Here is a 16,684-nt window from a genome sequence, read left to right as displayed (position 1 = left end):
CAGCTTCAATGGAAATTTTGCAAAGAATATATGTCACTTCCAGGAAGTAGAGGGATTTTCTGTTTTCAATGTAGTAAACAATCTATGTTGAAAGGGCTAAAACGAATACTTTAAAATTAATCTGGAAGGCAAGGAGTTGTTCAATAGAGAAGAAATGCACTCCAAACAGCACTGTTTTCAAGAAGGTGGTATATGAAATGCTAGAACACAAAACCTCCTAAAACAAGTCAAAACAAAACCTTTCCATAATAGTTGAATCTGGAAATAGGAGAGTTTACTTTAACAACATGATGTTCACCTGAACAAAGCAGGCTTAGTTGTCTGGGAGGTAAAGTTGCTGTTGCAGTGACCCCATGTGTGTCAGAGTAGAACTGTGCTCCATGGGGTTTTCGATGGCTGGTTTTTCAGAAGTCAATCACCAGGCCTTTCTTCCAAGGTATCTCTGGGTGGACTCGAACCTCCAACCTTTTCATTAGCAGCTGAATGTGTTAACCATCCATGGACTTCAATGCAATTTTATACTTGACTATGTATCCTGCGGAGCCCTGGTGGTGAAGTGGTTAAGAGCTATGGCTGCTAACCAAAAGGTCGGCAGTTCGAATCCACCTCGGAAACCCTACAGGGCAGTTCTAGTCTGTCCTATAGGGTCACTGTGAGTCAGAATTGACTTGATGGCAATGGGTTTGGTTGATTTTGGTATGTATCCTGTGGGTTAGTCTTTTAATTCCTTACAACTATCTTTACCAAATAGTATTTAGATTCTTGATACAAAGAAGTTTAGTGCTCTGATTGACTTAACCCATTTGTGATAACTTTGTAAATGAACCCTTTATGAGAAAACAAACAAAATGACCCTAATTAAAAGAGCTGTAAGCATTAATTTGTATGCTTGGGATCAAAAAACAGCTTTAGATATTAGTGCTTCATCAGGTGGTGGTAGATGTACTTTGGTGAACCTGTCATTCCTTAGTAAGAGGTAAGTGAACCTAAGGCAGTCAGACGCACTGGTGACGACCCAGCCTCTTCAGTTAGACAGGCCTGGGTTGGAATCTGGGCTCCGTCTTACGCTTGTGACAATTTGTTCAACTCATCCAACCATTTGGTGAAGGGTAGAGAATAATACTTGCAAAGTTTTGTTTATTTTTTTTATAAGAAAGGTACTTAAAAAATGCTAGCTCCATTTCAGTTTTGAAGAATTTACAAAACACAGGACAAAGTAGCATCAATTTTTAACTGTCCTTGGAATTTGGCTGCCCAGCTTCATATCATGTTCTTGAGTTCATAAGTTTTATCCCCAGAGTGAGATCAGAGCAAGCAAGTCTGTCAGGTCCGGGCTTAGCGCTGCTCAGTGCTCCGGTGTCAGCCAACTCAGACATTGAGAGAAGAGCTGATCGAGTCATGAACACTGTCATCAGATACATTTCTGTTTTGTTAGTCACCCGAAATGAGGAGTTACTGTGAACGTATGACGCATGCTAAACACATGCCGTTCCCAAAAAAAAGTTCAGTCACATTTAATTAGATGAACATGTTTGTGTAGAAAGCTGTCATAATTAATAGTGTCTGATTGTGAGGAGAAAACTATTTTAAAAAAATTGCTTTCTATTTGGAAAGTACAATATTTTCTTGAATGTGGCATTTTCAAATATTTCATGGGTCACCTGTATTTGTGTCCCCATTAGGTCCCAATTATATATGGAAGAACCTGTGATGATAATATTAGCTAGTTTCTGAGAGTTTTCTTTGTGCTAGACCTGGCTCTAGGCACATGAATTTATTTAATCCTCACAATAATCTTAGGAAGTAGGGTATATTATTATCCACTTTTAACAGATGAGAAAACTAAAGTACAGAGAAGTTAAGTGATTTCCCAAAGCCACACAGTTAGAAAGTAGTAGAAGTGGAATTTGAACGCAGGGTGCCTGGCTACAGAGTCTGCATTCTTAAGTCTATACTCCACCGCCTCTGTGATGAGAAATAAGGGAATCTGGTGTATGGCATGAAACCACAGTTCATTGAACTGAAAAAAATTAAACAAGCAAAATAACATAGATATTCATTTGGCTTCCAACCTAGGCAAGTTCATGAAGTTACAAGTTAAAGAGTAGCATTGGGAGTGGAATAATGAGAATAATGGGAGCGTCTCCTTTGGAATGTGGAATGGAGAGCTGCAGACTCCACGGGTGCCGCAGGAGGTGAGTAAGACAAAGTTCAAAGCAATGGCATGCACCCAATGTGCTCTTGCCCTTGAGGAAACAACTCAGTGGAAAAGAGTGAGTGCCAAAGAGGGCTCTGGGAAGTTTGTCCAGGGGTCAAGTTTGCCTGTAGTGTGGGTGCCTTTTACTTGCACAGAAGTAGAGTTAGAATATGGGTAAATCTCTGAACATATTTTAAAATGTTAAAATAAACAAATAAATGGGACAGTTATGAAAAAATAAAAAATTGTGATTTGATTTATGTACAAAAGTGACTTTGTTGTAATTTTTTGCAAATATTTTTAAAGTAATTCCTACTCCTATTTGGATATGCTAACCCTTTAATATGCTCCATCTTGGAAACTGAAGGCACAGCTAGTCAGAATTGTGTTGTATGGATTCTGTTTGATTAGATGTTCAGAGGATAGACAGGCTTTGAAATCAGATTAACTGGCTCAAACACACATGTTAAAAGATAATAAGAGATCTGCTAAATCGTTAAGCATGCCAACATTTCTCAAAGCTTTCTCCAATGTTCTATAATTGAATGAATATTTATGATATACTATGTTAACTCTAGGAGCTCTGGTGGTACAGTGGTTAAAGCGCTTGGCTGCTACCCAAAAGGTCAGTGGTTGGAACCCACCAGCTACTTTGTGGGAGAAAGATGTGGCAGTCTGCTTCCATAAAGCTTACAGCATTAGAAACCCTATGGGGCAGTTCTACTGTGTCCTATAGGGTTGCTATGAGTTGGAATCGACTGATGGCAGTGGGCTTGGTTTTTTTGGTTTATAGTAATTCACTGTAACAAAATAATTAAAATGTGTCTGCGTTTCCAATTTGTTATAGAAATTCCAATTTATTATTATATATTATTATTCCAACCGAGACAAAGAAGGAAAACCATGCCTATATTTGGTTTTTTTTTTTTGGTCTAAGTAAATCTGATTTTGGAGAAAACATTGGTGAATAAATCTTAGATATGTAACATACTCTGCATATTTCTAGGCAGATTTTAGGAATACATTTTAGTTTAAAACACACATTTTGATAATTTATCACTGTAGCACAAAAACAGGAGTGTGAACAAATCTCTCCCTTATGGAAAGCCATGTAGAAACAACTTTCTGAGAAATTCTATCTGTAGCACTAATTGCATTGCTTAAAACAAAGGTCTCATTTGCACAGACCCTTGCTAAATCCAAAGGCATTCGAGACCTGGGGATGAGAGACAACCTCTACATTTTTATCTACTAAAATGTACTTTAGTTACTAAACTGATCAATTGCTCACTGTTAAACAGATTTTAAAAATTAACATACAAATCACCTTTGGTATTTGTGATTACATGGGTTTCTTTGGACAATTTAGAATCTTACCAGCAATGACTGAATTTATATGATATAGATCTGAAAGATGTAAACCTAAATTTTGGATTAAACCTTTTTATTGGATTCCTAATGATAGATTTATTCATTATTTATACCCCTGGTCATGCAGTGCACAGAGTGTTTCATGTTCCCAAGTTAAAAATAAGATTTATATTTTCAATTTAAAATTCCAGGTTGTAATTTTGTATGTGAACTTAAAAGCCAGCTGTGCCTTAGACTTTGGGATCAGATCTTACGTTGTTATCAAAGAGATAGATGAGGCTAAACGCCCACTTGGAAACCTTATAAATGGAAAAAATCCTCATGTACTCTTTAGTCTATCTTGAGTTTTGAAACATTAATCTAAACATTAGCAAAATACTCTGAACACAATTTGTATGGAAACAAATCCAGGCTCAAAAACGATTTCTCCCTTTCAAGACTCGATGGTATCTTGGCAGCCTCAAGCACAACCTCAGGAACAAACTAGCCATCTGAAAGCCCAGGTAGGAGAAGCATCTGCTCTCCTCTTAGGTTATATGAGTTGACATCCTTCAGTTTCCACATTCAAGATAAGAATCATTTTTAAATATTAAATGCTTATTGCTATGCATAATTTCTGTTTATTAGGCACATAAGCCATCTATATCTTCTCTCTCTCTCCTCCCTCTATAGTCCATCAGGCTTTACAGAAGGATTGAGTTGTTCACATTTAGAGTTCATTCAGACAGTCCCAAGACTCTCAAGTCTGATATTTTTGGACTAAGTAAATGGGTCAAAATGAATGTAAATGAACCAAACTTTCAATCAGATGTGATTTGAGTACACAGCAGTATAGTTTAGTTGTAATAGAAAGTATTAGAGCTAAAATGCCCAGAATAATTCATCCTAAAATATCTTGGGGTCTTTTTCCATTTTAAAGTAAATTGAGCAATTCTGTGTGGTTGAGGATTGACAGCATAATAGAAACAGAACAAACTGAAGAATTTCTCACCGGGTAACCGTATTAGCAGCAAAACTCATAACGCAGTCTGTTGGTTGAAAAAAGCATGAAGGGGTTTTCTGTTTTCCTATGAGATGCCACATTCTTATAGTTCTTGGCAAATTATGAATTATAAATTATGGTGTTGGTGAAGAATATTGAGTATACCATGGACTGCCAGAAGAAGGAACAAATCTGTCTTCGAAGAAGTACAGCAGAATGCTCCTTAGAAGGGAGGATGGCGAGACTTCATCTCACATGCTTTGGACACGTTATCAGGAAGGACCAAGAAGGACATCATGCTTGGTGTCTTAGTCATTTAGTGGTGCTATAAGAGCAATACCACAAGTAGATGGCTTTAACCAAGAGACTTTTATTTCTTTTACAGTGAAGTAGGCTAAAAGTCCAAATTCAGGGCGTAGGCCCAGGGGAAGGTTTTCTCTCTCTGTTGGCCTTCTCATCAATGTTTCCCCAGGCCAGGAGCTTCTCTGCACAGAGACCCCAGGTCCAAAGGACGCACCTTGCTCCCGGCACTGCTTTTTTTTGTGGTATGAGGTACCCCTGTCTCTCTGCTTGTTTCACTCTTTTATGTCTCAAGAGATTGCCTCAAGACACAATCCAATCTTGTAGATGAGTTCTGCCTCACTGACACGACAGCAGTCCATCTTCCCTCGTTAACATCATAGAGGCAGGATTTACAACATACAGGAAAATCACACAATACCGGGGGGAATCATGGCCCAGCCAAACTGATGCACACATTTTTTTTTTTTGGAACATAATTCAATCCACGACACTTGGTAAAGTAGAGGGTCAGCGAAAAAGAAGAAGAATCTCAATGAGATGGACTGACACAGTGGGGTAACAAGGGGCTCAAAGCTAGCAACGATTGTGAGGCTGGCACAAGACAGGGTAGTGTTTCTTTTTGTTGTACATAGGATTGCTATGAGTAGGAACCAACTGGAGGACACCTAACAACAACACAGCCAAGTTGCAGTTATTGGAAAATGTTCTCTATCCTTTAACCTTTAGCAATATAATAAGAGATCTCATAGCTACTGATTCTCCTTATAATTTGTTTATTAGCAGTGATGACCATAATTAAAACTGCTTCCAAGTATTGCCTTCTATTTCTGATGTACATACAACACAAGACACTGCTATGTAATAGCAACACTAAATATTTGTATGTATGCCGGAGGATTGGCTAATGGTTAAAACAGTTGACAAATATTTCAAGGATCTTTGAAAATTTTATACTCCACTGAATCTCTTTTTTTCTAGATAGAACTTTTTATAGGATAAAATGCATAACACAAACATTTTACACAGTTCTTACAGTACAAAAACTTTATGTAGATTCTTGTTCATATGTTTCACTTACCAGAATCAACAGGCAACTTGAGGCCAATTTTGTGTGCTCAGGGATGGTAGAAAACACTGACAAAATCAAGCAACCGAAGACAAGGAGGAAACTGTAAAAGAGACAAAAAAAAAAAAAGAGGAATTTGATTTTAAGAATACTGATTTATTATTACAGACTTAATTTCTTGTTTCTAATAAAGCATCAGACCCATTTGAATTAGCAGAGGTTCAATTAAATCACTGGGAGGAACTGACATTTTGAATATCAAAATACCATATAGAGTGCAAATAAAGAGCTTTTGCAAATTTATTGATGGAAGGTTGCACGTGTGGGTTTGTGTGTGTGTGTGTGTGTGCATGTGTTGTGTGCTGTATTTTAAGATCCAAGTCTAAGAATCCATGAATTTCCCACACAATTCCTTTCCCAAGCAGGAATCCTGAGAAAGGCCCAGAAAGTGTGTTCTAATTCTCTTATACCAAGAGCACAGGCTAACAGCCTTCTTCCTTTCAAAGAGGCGGAGTCTGTCTCACCTTTGGTAGCTGTGATAAACCGTCAAGTGTTCTAATGATTGTTACTGAGCCAACGGCTCATTTTCAGAGTCCGATATTGCTCATGGATTTGGAGTTGTCATTTCTTCATAAAGATAATAAGAACAGAAGAGGAAGGGAATGATTTCCTTTGCTACCCATGCACTTTCCACTTCCTTAAAGCCAAATGCTTAGAGAAATGACCCTCAGCTCTCTCTCTGTTCTTACTATAATGACAGAAAGTACAAGTCAGGAGCAGGCATTTTCTACCAATTAATCTACATTCATTTTTATTCTTAGTAATATGAACTTCTGAGATCCAGAGAGGGAGCTGAGTTCCTGAAGAAAATATCTAATAAAAATAAAAGCTTTGTTTCAAAGTTGATGTTACTTATCCTGAAAAACAAGATTGAAAAAGAAAGAAAAACTTGACCTGCTTGCTGTAGTCTATAATTTTCATTTTCACTAATTTCTGGGAAGTTATACAATAAGCTCCCTTAAAATATCAGCTTCCATGTTTTCCAGTATGGCAGCAGAGTTAGTCCCATCCTTCTCTTTGCTTGACCTGACTGAACTATTACAAGTCTTTCTACCATTCTTGACTGGGGTCTCCTAAGGGCTTAAAGCCGGGGGTTGGCAAATTACGGCCTGGAGGACAAATATGGCCCCCAATGCCTGTTTTTGTAAATAAAGTTCTATTGGAACACAAGTCACGCTCACTTGTTCATGTATTATCTATGGTTGCTTTCATGCTATAGCTGCAGAACTGAGTAGTTGTGACAGATGGTATGACCTGTATTTCTTTGTATCTATCTCAACACAGAACTGGAGTGGAAGTTTATAACTGCTCATGTACTGTGGAGTTTCCTATATGCTGGACACTGTGCGGAGCCCTTTTCACATGCATTAGTCCACCTAATCCTCATAAATTTATGGAGTAGAAATATCATTATCTCCATTTTATAGATGTGGAAACTGAGAATTGGGAACGTTTACCAACTCACCCTAAGGTTGTGTAGTGGAAGGAGGGTTTTCAAGCACTGTCTGTGTAGTGTAAGCTGCCACACAGTGTTGAAGAATAGGCATTCATAGGTGAGTCTCAGGTAACTTTCCTGGCCCCGCAAGACTCTTGGGGATACTGCTCTATCTCCTCAAATAGAGAGGGAAGTAGTTCCCATTCTCAACAGAAAGCCTCCAAGGGGAAAGAACCTACTAGCGAAGAGAACTTACTACTTGATGTTAGTAACTACTCATCATGCTTTTGACTCATGCATCTAGTGGTTCAGGATACTCTGGGTTATACTTTAACTGGGCCGGAACAGACAGGAAATTATAAACTAGAAATCAAATTCTAGTGCACCTCCATCATCCCTGCACTACCAATTAGAAAATGAAATTCAGGGATCACTAAGATAGTTGGGAAGAGGATGTGGCATTAAATATGGACAGTGACAGATATTACCCCTCTGGTGAACAGTCACTATCTAAATATGCCTGTTGACTCTGGCTTTACCAGAAAACATTTTAAAAAGCAAGCAGAGGGTTATTTAATAACCGAGACATCTTTTTCTTCCAAGATCATCCCAATAGTATCTTCATGATGTTATGCTTATGTTCAAAACAGATCTATATCAGGAGTCCTCTGCGGGTTTCTTCTTCATAAATATTTGGTCTTGCTTAATCTTGTTCTTTCCTGTCCCCACTTTGCCCATTTTCTTTTTTGAGATAATCTCATCCTCCTTTTTTACAAGAGTAGCTTTTGTACCAGCATTCTCTCATTTCTACAGGGGTCCATCTGCACAGCAGAGGTCAAAGACCTGTGCGTAGGAGTGTCTCTGCAGCTTAGGCTGTCCAAGGGGCTGTTGATGGGCAAATTCATTCACTCATTCATTCATGAATTCATTCATTCAACTGTTCATCCATTTACCCAATCAGCAAATACTGATTAAGCATATAGTAACGCTAGTATGAGCCACAGGGAAGTAACAGTAAACAAGTCTAATTCTTTTCTTTTTTTGGTCTTCACAGAGTCTAAGTTCCATTGAAGCATACAGAGAACTACACAGATATAAATGAAAAATTAAATTTCTGTGTGATGATTATTACAAAGCTATGGAAAATACAAGGAGGAAAATGTTAACTGGGACTGGTTATTAACTTCCAGGGTCTAGTGCAAAAGGAAAATGCAAGGTGTCTTGCTTAAAAATTATTAAGAATTTCAAGATGGTAACAGTAGAGCATGAAACCAAGATGCACACCCATGAGGCCAGTCCTGGGGTTAGTCAAGGCTTCCCGGAGGAAGTGCTGACCAAACTGAGACCTGAGGGTCCAGCTAGAGTTAGGGCACTGATGGTGGAGAAAGAGCACTCTAGTCCATTAGATGGTAAGGATGAAGACCAGAAGAAGAGAATCATTAGAATTTACTAATTAATCAGTTAACAAAGGTTTGTGAACACTCACTAGCTAGCTAATCATTCTACAATACATGAGAAGTGTAAGGCAGGTCATTACCGAGAATTTATTTTTTGCATAGAAATAATTTCAGTTCAATTGAAAACATCTATTGAGTAGCACGTGAAAGGTACTATGCCAAACACTACAGGAGGTATAAGGATAAATTAAAGCAATCTGTACTCTTGAGGAATTTATAATCTAGTGAAGTGGGCAGGGTGAACAAGTTGGACCATAATGAAAGTTAGAGGCAGATAAGCACTGAAAAAAGCTATAGGGGCTGAAAGTGGGAATGGCCTCTATTCAACTGGAGGAGGTGGGAGCAAATCAAAAAAGTCTTCAAAAAACATGGTGCTTGAGATAGGCTTTGAAGGGTAGGATTTTAACAAAAGAAGTGTCTGGGAAACACATTCCAGAAGGAGTGTACAATATGAGAAAGGCAGCAAGCTGGAAAATAAATGAAGCAAAACTTCTGCTCCTTGTTTTCATGGAACATAAAGCTACCAAGTCTGACTGTAGCACAGGGTGACACAGCAGCTGATTGGAAGTCTGGGCCATGCTGGGGAGAAGTTTGTATGGCGGGATCTGCATTTAGTTCACTAGGTAGTGAAGAACCATTGAAGACTTTTGAGCAAGATACTACTATCATCAGAGACACCATCTGGGGAGAAGACTGGGGAGTAGAGGCTGGGAAGGGAGCATAGTGGCTGAAAGTGACCAATGGCTTTAAGTTTTTCATGTGTAGTTATGGGTGGTTCTCCTAATGTGGAAGTCAGGAGGAAAAACTAATTTTGGGGAGAAGATGATAAATTCAGTTTTTGACATCCACATGGAAATGTAGATATAAACCTTGGGCACAAAATCTAGTGAGAGGTATATAAGTACCTTTTTCCTGGAACAAGTAAATGTATGGAATATGCTATACTAAGGACAGTGGAGACCAAGCAGGTAAGGTTTAGGAGAAGTTTAGGCAAATAAACATAAAGGTTATTTCAGGAACAATTCTTGACCTTGGGGGATGATCTCATGGAGAACGACCAACATATCCTCTCCTCATAGCCTTTCTAGAGATAGACCCCTTCAGTGAAGAAAGCACTGGCCTGACAAAAAAATGACTCCTCTGAGGCCACAGTGTTGAGACTTTGGGCTCGCTGGCAGTGACATGGCACATTGCTGGAGTTTGAGTGTGGTTCTGCTGATGTCATTGCTTCTGTGAGTCCCAAGCACACCTGTGCCTGCTGGAGATTAACCATTACACTTCCACCTTTCTAGTGGTTGGATAAAGGTGGGAGCAGTGGCAAGACTCACTGGCCTCAGGGTTTCTTAATCTAGGGTCCATGTGCCTCCAAGGGGTCTGTGGATAGAATTTAGGGAGTCTTAGAACTTGGGTGGGAAAAAAAAGACATTTGTATTTCATAACCATGGCAACCCACCACTTGTCTGTAAGTTTGTCATACTGTGGTGGCTGTGTGTTGTTGTGATGCTGGAAGCTATGCCACAGGTAGCAGTGCCTGACCCAAGTCATGGCATTTTCAATTACCTCATATGCATGTGAAAGCTGGGTAATGAATAAGCTGATGAAGAATTGATGCCTTTGAATTATGGTGCTGATGAGGAATATCGAGTATACCATGGGCTGCCAGAAGAAGAAACAAATCTGTCTTGGAAGAAATACAGCCACAATGCTTCTCAGAAGTGAGAATGGTGAGACTTCATCTCACTTACTCTAGACATGTTATCAGGAGGGACCAGTCCCTGGAGAAGGGCATCATACTTGGTAAATAGAGTGTCATCCAAAGAGAGGAAGACCCTCAATGAGATGGATTGACACGGTGGCTGTAACAACAGGCTCAAGTATAGCAACGATTGTGAGCATGGCACAGGACCAGGCAGCATTTCATTCTGCTGTGCATAGGGTCACCATGAGTTGGAACTGACTTGATGGCACCTAACAATAACCAAGGACCCTGGCAACAAACCATGATAGTATTAGCAGTACGGGTAATTTAGTAACTAATAGAAATCACAGATATTTTCAGTTGCTGATGAAAGTGTAATTGTTCCATCTTGAATATTGTTTTTGTTCATCACTACTTCAAAATTCCATCACCCATCTGTTAGTTTGTCATATTGTAGTGGCTTTCATACTGCTATGATGCTGGAAGCTATGTGACTGGTATTTTAAATACCAGCAGGGTCTCACCTGTGGTGGACAGGTTTCAGCAGATTTTCCAGATTAAGACAGACTAAGAGGAAAAGTCTGGCAATCTACCTCTAAAAATAAGCCAATTAAAACCTTGAAGACATTATGCTGAGTGAAATAAGTCAATCACAAAAGGACAAATATTGTATGGCCTCATTTATATAAAAAGAAAAGAAAAGCAAATGTATAGAGACCAAAATTAATTAATGGTTACCGGGGGCAAGAGGAAGGAGGAAGGAAGGGGTTAAGGATGATGGAAAAATTGCATTGACTAAGGGTAGGGAAGCACAATTGATTACTAAAATTGCTGTCAATAGCTGTACATGCATAAAAAGTTGAATTGGCAAAAGTTTTGTGATAGATACACTTACAGCAATGACAAAAATAAAAAGAGTAGCTGCTGAGGCTGCTTATGAACAACTAAAAACCTCATGGAATCTGGTTCCTGGTTTCATGGACATCCCAGTTAATTGGCCAGTGAGAACGACTGCACAACTCGAAGAATGTAATCAGTGTCACTGAATTGTACATGTGGAAATGGTTGGATTGGTGTATGTTTTACTGTATATATCCCAGACAACTGCAACAAAATAATAAAAAAAAAACCTTATGGATCGTAACAGAACATTGTTCAACTAGCTTGCTTTAGACACGTCATTAAGAGGAATCAATTGCTAGCAGAGGACATCATGTTTGGTACAGTAGAGCATCAAAGAGGGCATGGGATAGCCTTGGTAAGATGGATTGGCACAATAGGCACAATAATAGACTTGAACATGTTATTGATTGTAAGAATGACCCTGGGCTGGGCAGCATTTCATTCTGTTGTATTTAAGGTCACCATGAGTTGGAGTCAACGAGAGGACAGCTAACAACACTTTAAAATTATGGCAGTTATTAGGTCCACTGCTAGATGTTGTTTTTAAATGCATTAATAAAAAAGCATATGTATTATGACATCACAAATTTGCTTTTTAAAATATTTTAGTAATAGTATTTCCATATATTTTTTCTTTTATAATCATATATATTTTATGTATTTTAAAATAATATTTTGAGGAATTGTTCATCAGACTGCTAATAAGGTGCATGGCACACAAAAGGTTAAGATGTCTGTGGTGGAGGATTAGGAAGGCATGGCTGGGAGTGGAAAAAATGGCCCATTTTGGCACAGGTGAATTTTATGATCTGTTTGACAAATATGGATATTTTTCTTTTATACATAAATCCTGAGATATCACAGGCTGCATATTCCTTCAAAATTATTCTGTTTCCACTCTTGGCCTTTATTTTTCCTGAAGCAATCATTTATATTTTGTTTCTGAGGAAATTCACTTTGATGTAGATCTTTTATCCAAAACGCCTTCCTTGGAAGGCACTGATTATTGCAAAAGGAGAAGAAAGGTATTTATGGAAAAAAAAAAAAATCAGTTCAGAGTCCTCTAAGTTTACTCAAGGAAACTACCACCAACTTTTCTTATGGGTTGGTTAGGAATTCATTTGTCAGATTTAATTTGATAAAATGTTTTACTTGGACATCTCATGGGTAGTTGTGAAACAGATGATGTCCAGCTTCCTAAGTTCATGCTTCAGTCCCTGGGAGATGATACCATCCTGACGATACCATCCTCTCAAAACACTTTAAAAAGCCATTTCACGGATTCCTTTAGCAAGAAGTAAAACGGCATGAAAATAAAGCATTCAGAAAAACTATGCTGTTGCTTTGTCAAACAAACTGTGGCATGCTACATCACTGTCATTCACACAAACACACAACCCCCAGACACTCACAAGCAATTATGAATTATGCAAGCCTGATACACACAAAGAAAGGAAAAATGGAGCTGCTGTTTAAAGAAGACATCTCTCTGAGCTGGGTCTGATGTAGCAGGCAAATTAACAGCATGGGCTTTGGTACTGATTGCCACACGTTCCCACCTGGAAGGTGAGCTCCGTAAGCATCTTGGTGGTCTATAGGCTTGGTGGTCTACAAGCTTTGTGGTCTATAAGCTTTGCAGTCTTGGTGGTCCAGTGGTGCAGCTTTCCATAGAAGTCAATTATACTCATTAAGAAAGCACTTGGGAGGGGAGAAAGGTCTTAAATGGAATCATGGTGTTAAAATAAAGGATGCTAATAGGAAGTAGATATAGATTCTTTTTGGAAAACAATTCTTCAAAAACAACCATCAAAGGAAATTTAACCGTGCCTCTGACTTTTATAAAACTGTACCTCTGACTTTTCATAGAATTTTAAGTTTTGCTTTGATAAAATATGCACTTCAGTACATTTGATGGAAGACCTTGTGAGTGTATCATGAATTATGATGACTGGAGTACTCATGCTGGCATTGGTGACCACAGATGATCCGCTGGCCATGATGCTGCCTGGAAGACATGCCACCTAATGAAATTAAAACCTCATCATAAGAGAGACTGGGTGGGCCCAGTTTTTGTTCCAAAATTCTAAATTTAACTTTCTTTCTAAACTTTATACTTTGTAAAATGTCCTTTCTGCATAATTCTTCTAGAAAGGAAGTGCATTTTGTACATGAAATACAGCTACAGCAAGTCCAGTTTCCATTGCAAAGCAATAAAAATTACACATGGCATTTTTAGCATCTTTAAAGGTAATTTGGAAATTTGATTAAAAACAGTGCAAGATTTTATTTTTCAAGTGCAATATACCTTAAATATTAACAAAGGCCCTAATCAATAAACACTACCCTGTAACCTCTGTGAAGTTGTAAAAACAGGCCTATCTGCTAACAGTTTTTAAAAATGAAAGGTTGCATTTTCCATGTGTGTGGTGTTAAGAGGAAATTAGAGGGTATAGGAAATAGTGCTTTCTGCTTGCAAAGTGTGTTTTGTTAGAGGAGTATGGCTAATGTAAAGTAGCTAGAGCAATGCAAGAGAATCCACAGACAGTTTGAGAGCATTCCCTCAGAGCAGTCGTTGGATTCATAGACCTAGAACATTCTTCGCCTGATTCTCATCCCAGGATTTTTTTATTCTGTAGCTAGAAGGATTTTTTATTAAGCCCCCCTTTCAAAGTAGGGATTATTCTTAAAATATCACTGATAAATGGTTGTGCAATTTCTCACAACCTTCCAGCATCCAGAACCCCTGGTATTTTTAAGGAAGCACAGTCCTATTACAGACAGCTCTATTGTTGGAAAACTATTTTCCCCTCTGACTTGTCTCCTTATAGGACCTTTACTCACTAGTCCTAGTTCAGGTTCAAGATCACCACAGAGGACATGTACTTCCTCCTCCTTACAATACCTGAAGTTGGTTTTATCATGACTTTCCTGTCAGTCTTCAGATTGAATACATCAAGCCCAGTTCTTTGTGCATTCTGCATATGAAACAATGTCCACATCTGTCATTCTCCCTGTCACTGTTCTTTAAGTATACCCAGTTTGTTATTGCATCCCTCAGAGTAAGACTCACATCTATCATAATACTCCAGCTAAAGCAAAAGAATTGGCATTTAATAGCTAACACAAAATTATTTGCATTGTAGGTTCTTGCCCGGGAATCAAAGTTCAAACTTTCTAATGCCCAGTTATTAACAAAAATTTGGTTTTAAAAAATAACATTTATGGTGGATTGAGAGACTTAATATTATTAAGATGTTAATTCTATCCAAAGTGATCTACAGATACAATGCAATTCCTAGTAAAATTCCAACAGTCTCTTTTGAAGAACTGGGAGAGCTAATCCTTAAATTTGTGTCAAATTGCGAGGGGCCCCAAATAGCCAAAACGATGTTGAAAAAAATGAACAGTGTAGGAAGTATAGTAGGACTTACACTTCCCTTCCTGATCTTAAAATGTACTACAAAGCTACAGAAATAAAAGCAGTGTGGCACTGGTATAAGGATAGACATATATAGACCAATGGAATAGAACTGAGAATCCAGAAACAAACCTGTATATTTTGGCCAATTGATTTTCGACAAGGGTACCAAATTTATTCAATGAGGGAAAGAATAGACCTCCTCAAGAAATGGTATTTGGGACAACTGGATTTCCACATGCAAAAGAAAGAAGCTAGACCCATAGCTCACACTGTATATAAAAATTAACTCGAAATGAATCAAGGACTTAAATGTAATAACTTAAGCCATGAAACTTTTAGAAGAAAACTTAGGGGTAAAGCTTCAAGACCTTCTTTTAGGCGATGGATTTTTAGATATGACACCAAAATGATGAGCAATAAGAGAAAATATAGATAAATTGGACTTCATCAAAATGCAGAACTTTTGTACATCAAAGGACATTGTCAAGAAAGTGGAGAGACAACCTACAGAATGGGTGGAAATATTTGGAAACTACCAGATAAGGGTTTAATATCCAGAATTTATAAAGAACTCCTACAACTCAATAACAAAGTGACTAATAATCCAATTAAAAAAAGGGGCAAAAGACATGAATAGACATTTCTCCAAAGAAAACATACAAATGACCAACAAGTATATAAAAAGATGCTCAACATCATCAGTTATCAGGGAACTGCAGTTCAAAACAATAATGACATACGACTTCACACCCACAAGGATGGCTATTGTTGAAACAAAAAACAACCCAGAAAATAATAATTGTTGGTGAGGATGTGGGGAAATAAGAACATTTGTACATTACTGGTGGGAATGCAAAATGATGCAGCTACTGTGGAAAACAGTTTGGTGGTTTCTAAAATGTTAAACAGAAATACCAGGTGACTAAGCAATTCCACTCCTAGGTATATATCTAAAAGAACTTAAAGCAGCAACTCACAAAGACACATGCACACCAATGTTTATTGCAGTGGTATTCACAGTAGATAAAAGGTGTCCACCAACAATGGGTAAACACATAATATTTTTCAGTTACAATGAAAAAAGGGGTTTTGATACATGCTACCACATGGATGAGCCTTGAAAACATTATGTCGAGTGAAATAAGCCAGACAGAAAAGAACAAATATTGTATAATCCCACTGCTATGAAATATTTGGAATAGGTAAATCCGTCAACACAAAACACAAAAGATTACCAAGGGATTGAAGGGAGGAGCGAAGGGGGAAAAATCATCACAGTGTTCACTTAAAATTGGCAAATAGTATTCCATATAAATTATTCCTCAGTAAAGATTCAAACATAATATTCATGGAGGATTGTTTTGAGAATATGCAGTTACTTCATCTCCTATGCTTTTCCCACCACACCACAGAGCCTGGAGTAAACTAGGCCATCAAAAACCTGTATACTTGGACCTTGTTCCTTTTTTTTTTTTACTCCCTCATATAATTACTTTGACTAAACAATATTTGGTTTTCTGCTACTTTCTTGAGTTGGGGTAAAAACATTCAATTTACTATGTTTTAACAGCTTCTCAGTACTTCGCACTGTAGTCAATCAGTGAGCCATCATGTGAGAAATTTCTCTAGGGATTTTACTGCAAGAAAAATCTATGCTTCTGGAGAAAAAGATGGGGTTTTAGTTTATGGAGACGGTGATCTTCTAATGTATGTATCTCTTGCTTTGACTACTAGGAAGCTCAGAGATGAATCTGTGATCCACCAAAAATAATGGTGCAGATCACTCTGGT

At 38.0% G+C, this 16,684-nt stretch overlaps 1 protein-coding gene across 2 annotated transcripts in view; it reads right to left on the bottom strand.

Moving 5' to 3' along the window:
- The window catches only part of KCNQ5 (potassium voltage-gated channel subfamily Q member 5), a 628,816-nt gene that overhangs the window by 222,891 nt on the left and 389,241 nt on the right, over positions 1-16,684 (bottom strand). For both annotated transcript variants that reach the window (XM_003404395.4, XM_064287960.1), the window contains exon 2: positions 5,932-6,022. In XM_003404395.4, coding sequence (XP_003404443.1) covers positions 5,932-6,022 — 91 coding nt within the window. The remainder of the gene's footprint in view (positions 1-5,931; positions 6,023-16,684) is intronic.

This window comes from Loxodonta africana, chromosome 1, assembly GCF_030014295.1.
Source record: "Loxodonta africana isolate mLoxAfr1 chromosome 1, mLoxAfr1.hap2, whole genome shotgun sequence".
NCBI lineage: Eukaryota > Metazoa > Chordata > Mammalia > Proboscidea > Elephantidae > Loxodonta > Loxodonta africana.
This window is presented reverse-complemented; position numbering and strand designations above follow the sequence as displayed.